Source organism: Talpa occidentalis, unplaced genomic scaffold, assembly GCF_014898055.3.
Source record: "Talpa occidentalis isolate TD23 unplaced genomic scaffold, MPIMG_talOcc4v2.1 talOcc4.12, whole genome shotgun sequence".
In the NCBI taxonomy this organism is placed as follows: Eukaryota; Metazoa; Chordata; class Mammalia; order Eulipotyphla; family Talpidae; genus Talpa; species Talpa occidentalis.
The window spans coordinates 41,553,711-41,570,845 of record NW_023601212.1 but is presented as its reverse complement, the minus strand read 5'-3'; the positions used below and the strand labels follow the sequence as shown (position 1 = coordinate 41,570,845).

Genomic DNA, 17,135 nt, shown 5'->3' with positions numbered 1-17,135 from the left:
AGCCAATGGCGGCACGGGAGGGTGGCGGCAAGCCAATGCGCGGCGGCGTGGCGCCGTCAGTCAGGACAGCCTAGGCCAATGAGCGGCGGGCTGCGGGGGCGTCACGGACAGCAGCGGACTTGGGCTGAGGTTCCCGGGCGGGCGGGCGCGGAGAGACGCGGGAAGCAGGGCTGGGCGGGGGTCGCGGCGCCGCAGCCAGCGCAGCCAACCCGAGGGGCCGCCGCCGCCGCCGCCCAGCGCGCTCCGGGGCCGCCGGTCGCCGCCAGCACCCGCCGCGCCACAGCTCCGGGATCGGCCCCGGCCGCCGCCGCAATGGGCAACGCCGCCGCCGCCAAGAAGGGCAGCGAGCAGGAGAGCGGTGAGTGCCGGGGCCGTGACCCCGATCCCGGCCCCGCGCTGCCAGCCCCCCGCCCATCACCGCCCGGCCCCTCCCCCAGACCCCCCCCCATTTCTTACTGATGGCCCCTCAGCGCCCCTTTCCCCTGTTTGTCTAAGATTGGGCCTGAGGACAAGTAGAAGACTCCTGTAGGGACCCCTGTGGCCAGAGGCCGTCCTCCACTGCAAAGATTGTGTCCCCCCCAGCTGTCACTGCCAACCGTGGCACGTATGACCGCCTGGGCCCTACGTGGGCCCCTGTCACCACCCCACCCCCTCCTCTCCTGACCCCTCTCTCCACATTCTCATCCCTCTCTTCCTAACTCACCTCTCCCACAGGTGGGACGCACTGTCAGGCCCTGCCCCAGGCTTGTACCAGTCTGGGAGTGCTGTGGGGTCTGCCTTCCCCATGCAGGAACCTTGGCCACTTGGTGACCACACCCCTCCCCCCTCCAGCCCCCGCCATCTTTCTCATGCCCTTCCCTCTTCACCTTATCACTCCCCCCCCAAAAAAAACAAACATTCTGCCCCCCTTATGCATTTCCCAGAGCCACCTCCAGCATTGTATTTCCCTTCTGTGTCACTTGGCATGGGGGACAGGATCTTTCTGGGTCTCTCTGCCCCCCTCTCATTCTGTCACTTTGCCGCTCTGCTTGTGCTCCCTCCTCCAAACACGCGTCTGTCCCTGGCTGGGGTGGCAGACTGTTCGTGAACCTAGAGAACTGTTTTGGTGCTTTCAAAGCCAAGTTTGAGCCAATTGTGTTGGGATTCATTGCGTCGCCCTCTTTCCCGAGTTGGGGTGGGTGGCAGCAGCAGAACTCCTTCCCAAGGCCTGCTGTGCAGTGAGCTCTAGGTTCTGTGAAGGGCCCCTCAATAAATGGTTGTTTCACAATTGAGGCTCCGTCATTCACCCAGTCCCTTGGGCTTCTTCACCGGCTCCTGGCTCAAGATGAAAAGTGGGTGATGAAGAGTCTGGATTTAGCAGGGTTCATTCAGCTTGAGCTGGGATGGTGAGAAGGGGAATCAGAGCAGGTGGGAGAGAGTAATGGGTGACATCTAATGACTTGCCTTGCCCAGGGACACACAAATTCTGATCATTCCCTTGGCTCAGCTAGAGAGAGGTCTGTCCCCTCCCCCCCCCACACACACACACATGTACACACAACTCCCAGATTGTTGGCCTTTTCCAACCAGGCAGAGAAAGACATCCTTTTTCTAGAAATGCCTTCATTCAGAATGGCCTCAAGCCCCTTCCTCAATTCCTCCAATTCTTAAATATTGTTATCACTCCAGGCCTAAAGGCCAAGAAGCTCGGATCCCTTTCTTGCTTCCCAGAAATACTCAGAGCTGGGGAAAAAATAAAAAAGAAGAGGTCACATCTAAATATACCCTTCCCAGTTACTGGTCTCAAACCCCAGCATCTTAGTGCTTCAAATGTCCTTTCCCAGAAAGATCTGGGCATAAAAACCCCAAAACTTTATCCCCATACAGATTCAAATAATGGCAGAAAAGTCATTGAGTAGCCATGGGGAGGCCTGACATGTCACCAATGGGCGGAGGGTGAGGAGGCAAGTGCCTGTAGCTGAGCACTTGATGACAGAGGAGCAGGTGGATAGTGACCAAAAAAGGTCTGGGCATGAGCTTGGAGGGGACTTGGCAGAGGGGAGCAACAGGGCCCCTAGCAGGTGAGGCTGGCTAGGAGGTGGGAGATGGAAGCAGGCAGCTATATATTGCAGTGCCTCATTTGAAAGTTGGGGAGATGACATAGTCCTGGAAAACTTTCAAGACATATCAGACACATGGGGTGGGGAGTGGAAAGCTTAACAGGGAAAAGTATTCCCAAGAAATAGATCAGAGGCTCCTGAAGGAACCACTAGTTCTCTCAGAAGATAGGCTTGACACCCAGAAATGAAGTATAATGATGAAATAGTGCTACTGTTTATTGACCAACTAGGATGTACCAGCTAAGTGGTTTTGTAGATTTATCTTCTCAAGTGATTTTCATAACCAGCCATTATATGAATCTTCCAAAAGAGCTTTCTGAGTTTGACATGGACGATGTCGCAGAGGCAGGATTCACACCCAGACCCACCTACCAGCCAACTTCCTGGACCCCAGACATTCTCAAGCTGCCGCCCTGATTTTGCTCTAGTCACTTATATTAATTTAATATAATAAAAATTTGGAATCACTTTGGTTCAAATGTAAACCCTGATCCATCCTAAGCAGTAATACGAATGAAATCATGGGATAGCTATGTCAACTATATTCTTTTTGATGCATGTTGAAGTACAGTGTAACTAGGAAAGTGAAACATTTCTAAGACTATTTCATGCCTTGCCAGTGGGACCTATGTCACACTTGGAGAAACTAAGCTGTGCTTCTTTCCAGGGGCTTGTAGGAGAAGGAAAAAGGATGAGGAAGGACAACCTTTTTTTGCTTCCAAGCTCTGATTCTGAGAGGATGGAGTTAGACAAAATTTGCAGGGGTGGGGGCAGTAGCCAGGCCAGCCTGCAGGGGGCACCTGAATTTCATCTGCCAGACACTAGCCTGATTAGGGTAGGGAAAATGCCTAAACTTCACTCAGCAGGCACATTTCAGCATCCTGCAACCACTTGTGCTATGTCTCAGTGCAGGGCAGGATAGCATCAGCCTTCTCCCAAGAGGGCAGGGGTCAAGAAAAAATTCTGGGGTGGGGTGGGGTGGGGTGGGAGAAATCTATACTCAAAAATGCTAAAGCCATGGGCAAGGGCTCAGGTAAGACGCTAAGACAGCAGAGGAAAAAAAAGACAAGCCCTGGACTCTGACCAAGCTGCAGGAATTAAGAGAGGACAGCGGCCCCAAGAGGCCCCAGGGACAGGTAGCCAAATGGGACGCAGGCCTTGGCTGGCACTGGCTGAAAGCACCCCTGGGAGCAGGCCTACAGGAAAGCGGGCAGAGCCAGGGAGAAGAAGCCCCCCAGAATCCCTCAGGCTCCAGGGACAAGCACTGAGAGTGAGAAATGTCCCCAAGAAGTCCCCCAATGGAAAGTATTATTCCCCTCTAACATCCTATAGACGTCCAGGCGAGCCAAACACCTCTCCATTGGCAGTTGTATGGGTGCCCAAGAGGGTCCTGCATAAGTAGCTTTTTTCTTTGCCTAGTGTGGCCTACAGAAGCCTGAAGGTCCTGTCTGACCTTCCCTTGCATCTGCTGAGTCTCCGGTTGGGTTCCTCTCACTGCCACCACCTCACAACCCCTAACTCCCTTTGTAGGGAGGGCTCTGAGAATGGGCAGCCCCGCTGGTGCCACAGGTCTCATGAGCCTTCCCAGCCACCGTAGTTTTGGTGCCTTGAGAGGAAGACTGAGTGATGGCATCCATCGATGGTGAGGCTGAGCCCTGTTGCTATAGCAACTCCCAGATACTCCCTGCCCCTCAAGTCTTGGGGAGCAGGTAGAGAGGAAGACTCTCTAGAACCCTGGCTGACCCTGGAAACCCCTCCCTTACCAACAGTCCTGGATTTGGTGATCTGGGAAAGCCTGGGGGGATGGTTGGGCCAGTTCAGAAAAAGAGGGATGGTTCAGAGTAGGGGTCCAGCTCAGTATTGGGGTCAAATCATAATGGACAAATGGTCCAGTACAGAATGGGGGTCTATGGGACTGGAGAGTGATCCAGCCTAATATTGGGTTACAAGTCAGACTGGGGAATTATCCAATACACAATAGGTCCTGTTCAGAATGGGGCTTTGGTCCAATGTTGGGATCCAGCTCAGACTGGAAGGTGGTGCAGCCTAGAGCAGGAGATCCAAGCTTGACTAGATGACTTAGCCAGCCCAACTCAGGAGCCCCAGCTCTGGCTGGGTATCCATGCCCCAGAATTCCCAAGACACTTATTTCAGATGGAGGAGGTGGTGGTACTGTCAGGATGGGAGTGTGGTGGACTCCTTCCTGCTGCCTTTTCAAGGGATGTCTGGGGTTTCCTGTGCAAGCCCCAACTGAATCATAGCCAGAGTGGAAGCTGGCACCCCCCCATGTGGAGACATGGGTAGGGTGGCAGAATCTGCAAGCCAGCAACTGGCTAAGTTTCCCCGCTCTGCGACTTGTCAGCAAGGGCTATGGGTGCTGGGCACTCTACATGAAGTTCCCACTAATCCCCTACTACTTTTGGAATTCAGAAAGGAGGAAGATGATGAAAGCCGCCTCCCTCTCCCCTACCTCTGGGTTTAGCCTTTCATTTACAGTTTGGACTTTCATGGATGAGCAAAGCCAAGCACAGGGCAAGGTTTGACAGAGGCCAAGGAAATCCCAGAAAGTCATTCCCCAACCCACCCCCATAGAGCAGCAAGACAAAGGCAGATGTACCCACTTCTCCCAGGATAGCAGGATTTGAGGGCTACAGGTTCAAAGAGGAATCAGGGAGGAGTTAGGGTGGTGCTCACCACCACTCCCGCCTCATTTCTCTCCGGCTGCTCTTTCAGCTAATTAACAGGGCTCTGGGGCCTCTTTAGCCCCCAGGGAGCCCCTAGCTGCTGCCTGGACCTGAGTCTTAACTCCTTCTCCTCTACCCAGTGGGCACTGCCATCCTTTGGGTAGTCTAGCACCCACTAGGGGAGGTAGAACTTGGCATCCAAAAACAGTGAAGTCCCTGGTACAGGAAGTTAGCTTTAGCACCCCACCCCAGGGCAGACTGGCCAGCCAAGAGGGACACCTTCTGGAAAATCTTCCCACTGCCTCCTGCCAAGGAGGTCCTTTGCAAACCTTGGCCATCCAGGAGCAGGTACCTTTAAATGCATCCGTGGCAACCAGCTCCTCCTCCCCAGTCCCTGGAGACCCTCCCAAGAAAGCTGGCTCAGAGGCCTGCTATTTACTGGTCCCCCTGCAAAGGGGAGAGTCCATGGAAAGTCCAGGGAAGCCTGGGATGGAAAGGGGATCAGGCAGTGGCCAGGGTGGGGACTCAGAGATCACCTTCCAGCTGTGGCTGCAGCTGTTTCTCTGGGCCCACCTGGCTGTCCGTTTCCTGGGCTACCTGTGCCGCACCCTTTGGGCTCCTAAGCCACAGCCTGCTTCCTGAGCCACACTGGCCAGGGGCAGGTGGGCCCTAGATCAGCCTATCCTGTTGCACCCCTCATTACATTCTCTGCTGAAGAGGCAGGAAGCAGAGGTGAGTGGGGGGCTTCTGGTGGTTCCCGCCTCATTATCCCTTTGTGAACCAGCTTCTCCTATGTCTGCCCCACCCCCCACCCCCATGTCCTATCCCCAAATCTGGCAAGCTTCTGGCACCAGGGGGAACCATTTGCAGGGCTATGGTAAAACTAAGGCACCCTGTGGACCTGTCAGGAGGGTATCAGCAGACAGCAGAGGTGCAGCCCCACTGAGACGCGAAAAAGAACAAGACAGACATGGCAGTTCTTTTGGGCCAGCTGATTCTAGATTCTTCCCAAGCCCCTTGCTCTCTGCCTTCTTGGGTGGGTAGATCAGAGTCCCAAGGAGGTATCCTTTCCCTCCCCAACCCCATCTAGAATTCAGAGCGCATTGTTTCGAGATTTCCAAAGGAGGTGTTGTGTGTCTAAAAGTTTCTGCTGGTGACAGCGTTGGGGTAAAGTGTGTTGTCCCAGGTTCAGGGAGGTCTCTTGGACAATTTGGCACCCAGTCAAGTGCCAGACTATGAGTCTTGACCATTTCTTGCCCTCTTTTCCCAGTCACCCTCAACAAGACTTGTCTGGTCAGCACTCTCCATTCTGCCACTCTTGTAGCCCCATAGAGGGCTCTTCACTCTTAACACTAAGGGAGAGCTTTGGGGACAGTGGGGGAGCAAAGGCCAGGTGGATCCCCAGCTCTCTGTTCAGATGGGACAGGCCGGACACATCAGGGTAGCGCCCGTCCTGGGAACATCAGGGCGTTGAGGACAGCTCTGTTGCGGGCTGCCCTGTGTGCTTGGACCACTTGTACTTAGTGGGGCAGGCAACCTCAGGCTTGCTCAGTCTTCTCAGCTGTACAGTGGGAGTAAGAGCAGCTCTGACCGGGCAGGATCAGAATGAAGCATAGAAATCAAGCACTCATCATAGGAATGGCATACAGAGGAGCCCCTACAACATGCCTGGCTCCGGGTAGGTTGTGAGGACAGGTTCATGATGGAAGAATTTGTCAGGCTAAGCATCTAGGATTTGAGAACTTGATACACCCCTGTGTTTTTCCTGTTGTTGTTTTGTTTGTTTTTTTAAAGATTGTATTTTGTGTAGAAGAGCTGAGGTGTAGGCCAGAGTTGGGGGGGGGGGGGAAGGGAAGGTGAAAGGATTCACCAGAAACAGAGTGGGGAACAGAACAGGCAGATCTCCCAAAATATACTGCTGAGTGGAGCAGGAGGCGAGACAGGAGAGGTCTGCTGTGCCATCTGGGTTAGCTCCCTGGCTGGGGATTGAACTCAGGCCCTCCCCTGTGTTTTTGTTTTTTTTTTTTTTTTTTATAGAGGCATGTTTTATTTATTTATTTATTTAGTTTTTGTTTGTTTGTTTATACATGCACTGGGTACAGTCAGAAGCGCAGGAGGGTGAGAGAATTCACCAGAGCCAGAGTGGGGAGCAGAGCAGGCAGAAGGACTGAAGTACACTGCTGAGGGGAGCAGCGGGCGGCAGGAGAGGTCTGCGCGCCACGTGGGACCCTCCTCCAGTGGCCGGGGAGCAGCCAGGGATGGAACCGGCGCCGCAGAGGCCGCGGGCAGCCTCGCAACCCAGCGCTCAACCGCTGCGCCACCGCCTCCCCTGTGTTTTATGCCTCAATTAAACTACTTAAAAGCAAAAGTCGGGCCCCCTGGTGGCACAAGGGGTTAAGCACAGCACTGTGAAGCTATCTGCAGCCTCTGCAGCACAAGTTCAGTCCCTGGCCAACCTGGGAGCTACCCACATGGCGCATCAGACCTCTCCTGTCTTGCCTGCTGCTCTCCTCAGTAGTGTGTTTCAGTTAGTCTGCCTGTTCTGTTCCCCACTCTGTCTCTAGTGGATCATCTCATTGATCCCCACACCTCTGGCCTGTACCCCCGTTCTTGTATGCATAAATAAATAAATCTTTAAAAAAAAAAAAAAGCAAAAGTCATAGCTGTTATTTTTATCGCACTAACCCTGTGCCAGCCACTGTCTAATTCCCTTTGCCAAGATTAACTCATTCAGTCCTCACAACTACCCTGCCAGGTCATTACTTGTTATCCCCATCTTACAGATGAGGAAAACTGAGGCCCAAAGAGGTAAGATTAGTTGCATAAGGTCATACAGCCAGTCCAGGGACCTGAATGCCACCTGGTCCCAGAGTCCTTTGCTGGGCTGCATCTCAGCATTTTGGCAAGAATGCCTTTTTCCAAACCTCCATTTTCTAGGGTATTAAATGGGAAGGGCAGATAAAAAGAAAGTTGGCCCAGGAGCCAAATAAGATAATAAGACAAGCATCAGGCTTAGGGTCCACCAGGGAAGTTTTCATTGTTAGCAGGATAACAGTGTTTACCTTGGGGTGCTGAGGGACCCATGGAGGGGTGGTATTGGGTAAGGCCTCCCTTGAACCAACTCAGGAGCCAGGGCCCCTCAATTGGCAAAGGCAGTAACATAGCTAGCTGGGGGCCAAGGCGACAGCTGAGCCCCCCAAGGGCGCCTGCTACCCGAGCCCCAGAGGCCTCCACCCGGGGCCAGCCTCCCCAGAGAAGAGCGGGAGCAGCAGCCAAATCCTGAGGCTATAAATACCTCAGCTGGCAGCATCCCTGGCCATGGAATGTTGGTCAGAACTGGGGCGAGTGGGGGTGGGCTGGACTGGGTGTTGCTCTATGTCCCCCTGAGAGTGACCCCTGGGTTACTCTGTACCTCATTTGGGCAGAGTTGAGACTGGATCCCACCTCTCTATAGTAAAGGGAGCCCAGGTCCCAGCCCAGATTAGGGCCTCCCCCCCCCCCCCCCCCCCCCCCCCCCGCAAGCTGCCCTCAGGCTCAGCCAGGGCACAGGAAGGCACAGGGAAAAGGTCATGTTCTGGGTTGAGACAACTGCACCTCACTTTCCACCAATGGGCATCTCCCAAGGAAAAGCCTGGGTCCACCCTGTTGTGATGGTGACTCTACCTAACTTTCCCTTCTCTTCCTTTCAGTGAAAGAATTCTTAGCTAAAGCCAAAGAAGATTTTCTTAAAAAATGGGAAAGTCCTGCTCAGGTAAGCGCCCCAGGTACAGAGCTCAGGGAAGGGGACGTTAATGGCCCTTGGCTTCATCCCTGTAACATGGGTAGGATTTTAGTGCCTGTGGTGGGCTGCAGACCTACCCCTAAATGCCCATGGGGACTCCTGGGGGAGGTACCCAGTTGCCCACTGCCATGCTCCCCTACCCCAACACCCTCTTTCAACTGGCAGCCCCTGCCCCCCTTGCAGCTGCCAGCAGCTCCTGGGCCCCAAGCCAGCACTGGATCTGGCCTCTGCTGCCCTCTTGGAGGAATGCACCCTCTGCCATCTTGTTTTTCCACTCTTTGTCCTCAACCCCCTCACTCCACCTGCTGCCCAGGGCCCCCTCTGCTGGTGGCAGAGGGGATGCTACAGACCCCCGCCCCCACAAGCAGGCCACAGTGAGGGGTTCCCTGACCCTCCCAACCCCTCCACCCACAGAATACAGCCCATTTGGATCAGTTTGAACGAATCAAGACCCTTGGCACGGGCTCCTTCGGGCGGGTGATGCTAGTGAAGCATAAGGAGACTGGGAACCACTTTGCCATGAAGATCCTCGACAAACAGAAGGTGAGTCCCGGCCTTCCTAGACAGCCCAGCCCCACCCATATGGCCTTTGCCTGGGCTGTCCTCGCCACCTGGAGTGCTCTTGCCACCTATCCACTCACCAGCTATTTCCTTAGCCTCCATAAAGTACTAGGACTGAGGGCCAGAGAACAGGGTGCTGCCTTCATTAAGCTTCCCTTCCAGGTAGGCCACCACTGCCAACCTAAGCACTATGACAGGTCAGACACCTCCCAGGTATCAAGAAAGCCTGAAATCTTCCCACAGGAAGTGACATTACCCTTCTTTCTTTAAATACTTCTGAGACCCCACTTTTTGGCCAGGCAATAAATACTCAGGGGCAGTGCTCTCTGGTAGAAATGTAACGCAAGCCACATGTGGTTTTGAATCTTCTAGAAGTTTCTTTTAAAAAGTTAAAAGTAACAGGTGGAGGGCATCCCTGGTGGCGCAAGTGGTTAGATGTCAGCACTATGAGGCAATCCTCAGCTACCTCAGCACAGGTTCGATCCCTGGCCAGGGAGCTGACCCACAAGGCAAAGCAGACCTCTCCTGACTCACCTGCTGCTCCCCTCAGCAGTGTATTTCAGTCAGTCTGCCTGTTCCGTTCCCCACTCTGTCTCTGGTGAATCTTCTTACCCCCTACACCTCTCGCCTGCACCCCAGTTCTTCTATGCATAAATAAATAAATCTTTAAAAAAAAAAAGAAAGAAACAGGTGGAGCTAACTTTAATAGTGTGCTATAATTAAGCTAGAATATATCTACAGCATCATTTCATTCTAGGTAACCCACGTTAAAAGTATTTTTAATGAGACATTTCATATTTTTTTTCTTATACTAAGTCTTTAAAACATAACGTGTGTCGTATGATGCTTCTCTGTTGGATGTTAAATTTTTATCAGAAAAAAAGAAGAGAAGTTGAAAGAGCTGATTTTATATAATTTAAGTTGTCCCAAACAGGCTGAAAACCTGTGCACTAATTGTGTTGTCAATTTTTATTTTATTTATTTTTTTTAAGATTTAGTTATTTACGCATACAAGAACTAGGGTACAGACCAGAGGTGGTGGGGGTGATTCACCAGAGAGGGCAGGGAACAGAACAGGTAGATCTACTGAAGGACACTACTGAGAGAGGAGCGGGCGAGACAGGAGAGGTCTGCTGCGTCATGTGGGCTGCTCCTTGGCTGGCCATGGATCAAACTCATGCTGCAGTGGCTGCCGATAGCTTGATAGCACTGTCTTTATCCCCTGTGCCACCGGGGAGGCCCATGTTGTCAGTTTTTAAATTTTTGTTTTACTCAAAATTTTAATCCTGCTTCCCCAGTCATTTGTGAGTGTCACGCTCCAGCCTGACCCTAACTATCTGCATGTGACCTTGGGCCAGTCTCTTCCCTCTCTGTGTCTGGACTTCGAAGCCTGCATGCTCATAGTGCACACCCCTAGGAACTCTTGTCATATGTGTCGAAGCACCTGCTGGGGACAGCTGAGGGTGGAGCAGGAATTAGCCCAGGATTCTGGTGGGTGTAGGGGGGTACTTTCGATGGAAGGTGTTTCTAAGCTCCCTACTCCTGAGTAGCTACTCCCATGTATCTTTTCAGTATTAGTGCAGCTGCCCCTTTGTCCAGGAAACATTCTCTGATTCCTTCTTAGACTTTGCCAATGCTTTATCTGGGCATCCACAGTCCCTACACTTCCTCCACCATAGCTCTGACCCTTCTGGACCATAAGGCTAGATAACTCATGTGTTCTTGCCTTGAACTGCATGCCATGAAGGAACAGGCAGCCCCTGTCATCTTATTGTGTCCTCAGCACCTGACCCAGCAGACCTCAGGCACTCAAAGGAAGTGGCAACCCTAATCTGGGCACCAGGGAGTGGAGGTGCCTCTCACGTCCCCTCATCTTGCCTTGTTCCCACCCCTGCAGGTGGTGAAACTGAAACAGATCGAGCATACCTTGAACGAAAAGCGCATCCTGCAGGCTGTCAATTTTCCGTTCCTCGTCAAACTCGAGTTCTCCTTCAAGGTGGGATTCCCAGCTGCTGAGGGCAAAATGCTAGGGCCACTACAGTGAGTACCAGCCATCAGGGGAAGGGGGAGCAGCCCAGGATGACTAGGTACAACCTTGCTTCTCAAAGCTGGGACTGGAGCCAAGGACAACCAGTGGCCGTCCAAGAAGGCAGGCCCACTGAAGGGCAAGAACGAGACCCCTTGAAGAGGGATATGGGGGTAGGGAGTACAGGAACATGCCTGTACAGGAGTGCCCTGGGACTCTGCTAAATCCAAATCCAACTTCTGGACCTGCCAGCCTCTTGTTCAATGTTGGGTGAGCCCCCCAACATTGTTGACTCCACCAGCATTGCTACCACTGTTTACAGCAAGAACTTGACATATGAGTATGGCCACACACTCTGTGCCACACCACCTGGAACACAGGTGCAAACCCCGGCTCTGCACTTCCTGGCCGTGTGATCCTGGCAAAGGAGTTCACTGTCCTGAGCCACAGTTTTCCTATCTGTAAATGGGGAGTCATATCAGTCCCACCTGGCAGACTTGTCTTGACAGTTCTGAGCTCATCATGAGCACCCCAACTGATCTATTCAGAAGTGCCATCCTAAGTCCTGACTTTGAGTTCATTCAAGGGCTGCAACCAAGTAGTGACAGGGCCTCCAACCTGGTTTAATTCTGTGCTACAACTACATTGAAATCTGTAATCATTTTTGCCAAAAATTTTGCTGCAAATTCTGCAGTCCATCCTGGTCACATTTTACAGGTGGCCAGACTATGGCCAAGAGCCTTGCCCAAGACAGTTCTAGCATGAGATGCCACAGTGACCTCCCTCTAACCTGGGCATGCCAGTCCTCACTTTTGCCCCCGGTAGGTAGAAGAACAGCTGTATCTTTCTCCTCCCAGGCAGAAGGAAATGAGAGGTAGTTCACTGTGCGCAGCACCACTTGCTCAGCACATGCTTCATTTGGGGAGCCAGGGTTACTGTTGTCACTTTATTCTGAACACCTGCTGGCCCTGAGCACCAGGTCTTCAGATAGGTCCAGAGCTCAAGGAGTAGAGCCCTGACCAGTTGCTGCTTCCAACAGGACAACTCTAATTTATATATGGTCATGGAGTATGTGCCTGGTGGGGAGATGTTCTCACACCTGCGGCGGATCGGAAGATTCAGGTAAGCCAGCTGCCCCCAACACACCAGGTCAAGCTATCTGGTGAACACTATCAAGTGATCTCTCCAGGTCCTTGTGGGTTTTTGTTTGTTCCCCCAAGCTAAGGATTTGCTGGATCTCAGCCACAATAAAACACAACAAACATGGTAGCTTAGATGTCATGATTTTAAGTTACCAAGTTCCATGCAGTTTTTAAATACTTGCTTTGTTTTATTTTCTTTATTTATGAAAATAGGAACTTAATTTCCAAAAAATGCACAGGTCTGTTCCTTAAGTTTTAATATTTGCATCCACTAGTGTAACCCCCACCGAAAACCCCATATAGAACATTTATATCACTGCAGAAAATTCCCTCAATGCCTTTCCTGGCAAATCACTGCTCTGAGATAGGCCATTGTCCTTTCCAGCTCCAAATACCATCAACTTGTTTGGTCTGGGTTTGGGCTGGATATAAATGGACTCACACAACTCATGTTCTTTTTGTGTCATTCTTCTTTCACCTCATGTAACTATTTTTGACATAGATGCTTGAGTATGTTTAGAGTTGGTCCTGATGCTGGTGATGGTGGGTAGGATTCCATTGTATGAATTGAACAGTCTGTGACTCCATTCCTCTGTAGATGGGCATTTGGGCTCTTTCCACTTTGGGTTTATATGAATAAGGCTGCTTTGCTTGTGCATTTTGGGTAGCTGGACCAGAGGTGGCTCTATAGGCCCACCTGCTGGACTCTCTGGGGGCAGGCAAGTCCTGCTGGGCATGAGCCGTGGCACTCACCCATCTCCTTCCTGCTTGTCCCCACCAGTGAGCCCCATGCCCGCTTCTATGCGGCCCAGATTGTCTTGACCTTCGAGTACCTGCACTCGCTGGACCTCATCTACCGGGATTTGAAGCCGGAGAACCTGCTCATTGACCAGCAGGGCTATATTCAGGTGCTCACCGAGCCAGGCGAGGGGCAGCCCCAGGCAGCCTGGACCTGAACCCTCCCTCCCAGCCAACCTGCTCTTTTTGTGTCTGCAGGTGACAGACTTTGGTTTTGCCAAGCGCGTGAAAGGCCGCACCTGGACTTTGTGTGGAACCCCCGAGTACCTAGCCCCTGAGATCATCCTGAGCAAAGTAGGTGCTCCTGCACCCACCCCAGGATGCCAAGGTGCTCTCCACTCACATCCCTGCCTCAATCTATTCCCCTCACCCTGTTCACCCTCTCACTCCAGGGCTACAACAAAGCTGTTGACTGGTGGGCCCTGGGGGTGCTCATCTATGAAATGGCCGCCGGCTACCCACCCTTCTTTGCTGACCAGCCCATCCAGATCTATGAGAAGATTGTCTCTGGGAAGGTGAGGCCTGAATGAGGGGGCTCAGCTATGAGATAGACTCTTCCTCACCCATCCTGCTCACTGAGGAGTCCTTCTTGTCAGAACAATCTAGAAGTTCATTAAGCTAGGCCAGATAGTAAAGCTGGGCACAATGGCCATGCTGAGGCCAATAGCTGGCACAACCATACTATCTAATTTCAAGACCTCCAAAAGGCCAGGCCTCACCCAAACTCCCATTCTGCCTGATACAAGGCTCTTCCCATCTCTAGTATCCTCCTCAACATCACTGATCACAAGTTACACAGCAGGAAATCAGGTGTGCTCTGTGCCCAGAACTCACTGAGAGTCACATCATTGAGGGTGTCCAGCATACAACTCCTTACTAGAGCTACCTCTGAGGATTTGGGTATTCAGTGGTTGCCACCCTGCTTAGACCCCAGCCTGGCTGTGCTCCTGAGTTGTACCCCAGCGCTCTGAGGGAGTAAGAAAGCAGAGTTATATAAAAGGCATATGTGTGGTATCATCATAGGCACCAAGGGCCTTAGAGGATTGGGGTCCCCACCTCTGTCCTCAACTTACCCACCTCTCCAGGAGGACCTGCCTACCCCTCCCCCTGGCCCAGCATTTACACATGGGAGTTGTGACTGGGGCAGAATCACGGGAAATGGGAGCAGCTCTGAGGTCAGCCTGGGTGGGCCAACCCCACTCTAGCTGCTGGTTCTATCACTTACTGACTTTGAAACCTTGGGCAAGTCCCTTTACCCCTGTCTCCTTAGCCTAATCTTGCACATCTGGGAACTGGGGTGCCAGCCACCTGCCTCTTGGGACGATTGGGAGAAATTACCAACTGTACAGTAGGCCAGTAAGAGAAAAATTAAGTAGAATAGAAATTGTTGAAAAAATGACCCAGTGGGAAAAAAGAAAAAAACCATAGAAGATTCTAAAGAACTATACAGTCCCATGCACCCTCAGCTTTATTTTCTCCTTCAAGCAACCCTGGGATATCTGCCCCCTGCCAGAGAGGCAGGAACAGCCCAGAGAGGTTAAAGGCCATGGCCAAGGTCATGCAGCAAGCGCGTAAGAGGCAGAGCAGGGATAGAGCTGGTTCTTGTGGCTGTAAATTCAGCAACTGCTTGCATACAAGGCAATGGACTCGGGGTGTTGGAAGAGTTTCTGGAAGAGTTGAGCTGAGTCTTAAGGCTGGAAGAGCCTTAGCAGTGCAAAGAGAAGTAGAAAAATAATCATTTCTCTCATAAGCATGAATATTCCAGAAACCTCCAGATCCCAGCAGGACTACCTTAGGGAACAGCAGTTAAGAAGGCAAGTTCTAAAGTCTCCAACAGACCCTAGATGGAATCGCCCAGTCCAGGTCACTTCTGTAGCCAGGAGCAGACAGTTTAACTTTCCATTCTGAACTTCATTTTCCTCTTCTCTAAAGTGGGAAGTATCATAGCAGTGACCTTAGAGTACCAGGCGTCAACATAGCCTCCTCTCAAGCATGCTAAGGGAGTTGGCTAGAATTGCAAGTTATTAGGTCCACCCAGACCTGGATGGGAAACTGCAGCAGATCCAATGAGTTGTTTTAATGAGAGTCAAATGCACACTCACATTTGGGGCCCACTGCCCAGTAGGACTGTTGAATGGCTAAGGCAATTTTCTGGGCTCCCTGGGCTCTTGGCCAGCTCCCCATCCTGTCTTATACTCCCTCTTCAGGTGCGGTTCCCATCCCACTTCAGCTCTGACCTGAAGGATCTGCTGCGGAACCTCCTGCAGGTGGATCTCACCAAGCGCTTTGGGAACCTCAAGAATGGGGTCAATGACATCAAGAACCACAAATGGTTTGCCACAACTGACTGGATTGCCATCTACCAGAGGAAGGTGGGACCCCCTCTCTTGGCCCACTAATGCTTTTGTGGGGGAAGGAGAGACAAAAGCTGGGTGTCAATGGAGAGATGAGAAGGGAGGAGGGATTTGAAAGTAGGCCTTGAGCTCTGAGTCTACCTGAAGGAGGCCGAGTAAAGCAATGGAAGTCTAGAAATGGGATTCCAGAGTCATTTGGCCACTCTGGGATCATTTTTGACCTTGGACAGGAGACACAACTTTCTCTGGGGAGTAATTTCCCCATGGGTGTAAGCTAGCTATAAGTATCTTGGGTTGTTAAGGTTAGTCTACAACATAATGCTAAGAACAGGCCTGGATCAGAGTGAGTTAGCTCACAAAAGTTAGGCCATTCACATTTATTGTAAAGACTGATTCTGGTGACTGCTGAGGTCTGGATAATTCTTGACCCCTCTCCAGGTGGAAGCTCCTTTCATACCAAAGTTTAAAGGCCCTGGGGACACGAGTAACTTTGACGACTATGAGGAAGAAGAGATCCGAGTCTCCATCAATGAAAAGTGTGGCAAGGAGTTCTCTGAGTTTTAGGGGTGTGCCTGTGCCCCAGTGGGTTTTCTTTTTTTGAGGGGGGTGGGGGGGAGGGTTGGATTGAACAGCCAGAGGGCCCCAGAGTTCCTTGTATCTATTTTCATCCCCATCTCCCCTCCAGGATAGGAGGAGCAGGAAGCCCAGATAGTCAGAGGGAAACACTAGCTGGTCCCCTCACCTCCTTGGTCCTCCTGCCCCTTCTATTGCTTTTGCCTTTCTCCTCCCTAACTCCCCACCCAAACCCACCTCTGCCTGTTTTAAACGAGTTTCTCAGTTCCAGTTAGACCAGGTCTTGCTGGTGTATCCAGGGACAGGGTGTGGAAAGAGGGGCCCAAACTTAACTCCAGCACCCACCCACCCCCCCAAAAAAACCACAGGCACCATTCATTAAGGGCAAATGAAGGAAAGTCCACCCTTCCCTTCACAAAAACTCTGCCTGGGAAGGAGAGATTTTTAGTGACATGTTCAGTGGGGCTGCTTGCAAGAATTTTTAAAAGAACAAATTTACAATCTTAAGTTCCACCAATGCCTCCTTCCTGCCTCCCTCTACCTCTCTGATGTCCTCTCCCATCCTCCCTCCTGAAATTCTTTTTAACAAAGCTGGGAAGCAGGCTGAATTTATAAAGGAAGGAGCTGGGGTTGAACCTCTGCCCCAAGCTGCTAATGTCCCCTGACCCCCATAACTGGGGATCCCCTGCCAAGCCTGGAAGGGTCTCAGCCCTTTTAGGAAGTCCCTACTTGCTTCTGCCTCAACAGACCTTTCTTCATCCTTGGCCTCTGGGACCCAGACAAGCAGCTGCCCCTGCTCTCCCTGCCAAAGAGTTGTTGTCCCCAGAAAAGACAGAGAGGGAGCCCTGAGCCCGGGGTCTTTCCTCCCAGCAGCACTTCCCCCAAAAGCTTAAATTTTATTCAATTAGATTTTAATGCCCAGCTTCCTCTCAGTTCGGTTGGGAAGGCAACATCCCACCGCCCCCCCCACCCCCCCCACCCCCTACCCCCCCCAAAAAAAAAAGGATGTTGAAGAGGCCAAGCCCTCACCTCCCCTTCCTGGCCACAGTTGAAGGCCAGGGTTGCTGGGGAGGGGTCGCCAGTTTTATTCCTTTAGTAGCCTTGGGCAGCCCCCCCC

The 17,135-nt window shown here is 52.1% G+C and overlaps 2 protein-coding genes across 3 annotated transcripts; both read left to right on the top strand.

Annotated features, from left to right (window-relative positions):
- Window positions 1-103: 103 nt before the first annotated feature.
- PRKACA (protein kinase cAMP-activated catalytic subunit alpha) lies at window positions 104-16,988 on the top strand. 2 transcript variants are annotated; one of them, XM_037505991.2, is made up of 10 exons: window positions 104-358; window positions 8,473-8,534; window positions 8,979-9,107; window positions 11,023-11,121; window positions 12,191-12,273; window positions 13,075-13,201; window positions 13,290-13,385; window positions 13,484-13,606; window positions 15,299-15,463; window positions 15,884-16,988. In XM_037505991.2, the coding sequence occupies exons 1-10, from the start codon at window positions 313-315 to the stop codon at window positions 16,007-16,009; spliced, it is 1,056 nt and encodes a 351-aa protein (XP_037361888.1). In that variant the 5' UTR covers window positions 104-312; the 3' UTR covers window positions 16,010-16,988. The 2 variants fall into 2 exon arrangements, with proteins under 2 accessions (XP_037361888.1, XP_037361889.1); XM_037505992.2 differs by lacking the exon at window positions 104-358 and adding an exon at window positions 3,519-3,741.
- On the top strand, window positions 3,749-6,563 carry SMIM46 (small integral membrane protein 46). The gene has a single exon (XM_054693321.1). The coding sequence runs from the start codon at window positions 5,249-5,251 to the stop codon at window positions 5,423-5,425; it is 177 nt and encodes a 58-aa protein (XP_054549296.1). The 5' UTR covers window positions 3,749-5,248; the 3' UTR covers window positions 5,426-6,563.
- Window positions 16,989-17,135: the final 147 nt, after the last annotated feature.

Bases quoted from the DNA above. Each gene is read 5' to 3' on its own strand.
- SMIM46 (XM_054693321.1), top strand. From the start codon at position 5,249: ATGGAAAGTCCAGGGAAGCCTGGGATGGAAAGGGGATCAGGCAGTGGC.
- PRKACA (XM_037505991.2), top strand. From the start codon at position 313: ATGGGCAACGCCGCCGCCGCCAAGAAGGGCAGCGAGCAGGAGAGCG. The intron at 9,108-11,022 runs GTGAGTCCCGGC...CCACCCCTGCAG, and splicing joins AGATCCTCGACAAACAGAAG to GTGGTGAAACTGAAACAGAT. The intron at 13,202-13,289 runs GTGCTCACCGAG...TTGTGTCTGCAG, and splicing joins ACCAGCAGGGCTATATTCAG to GTGACAGACTTTGGTTTTGC.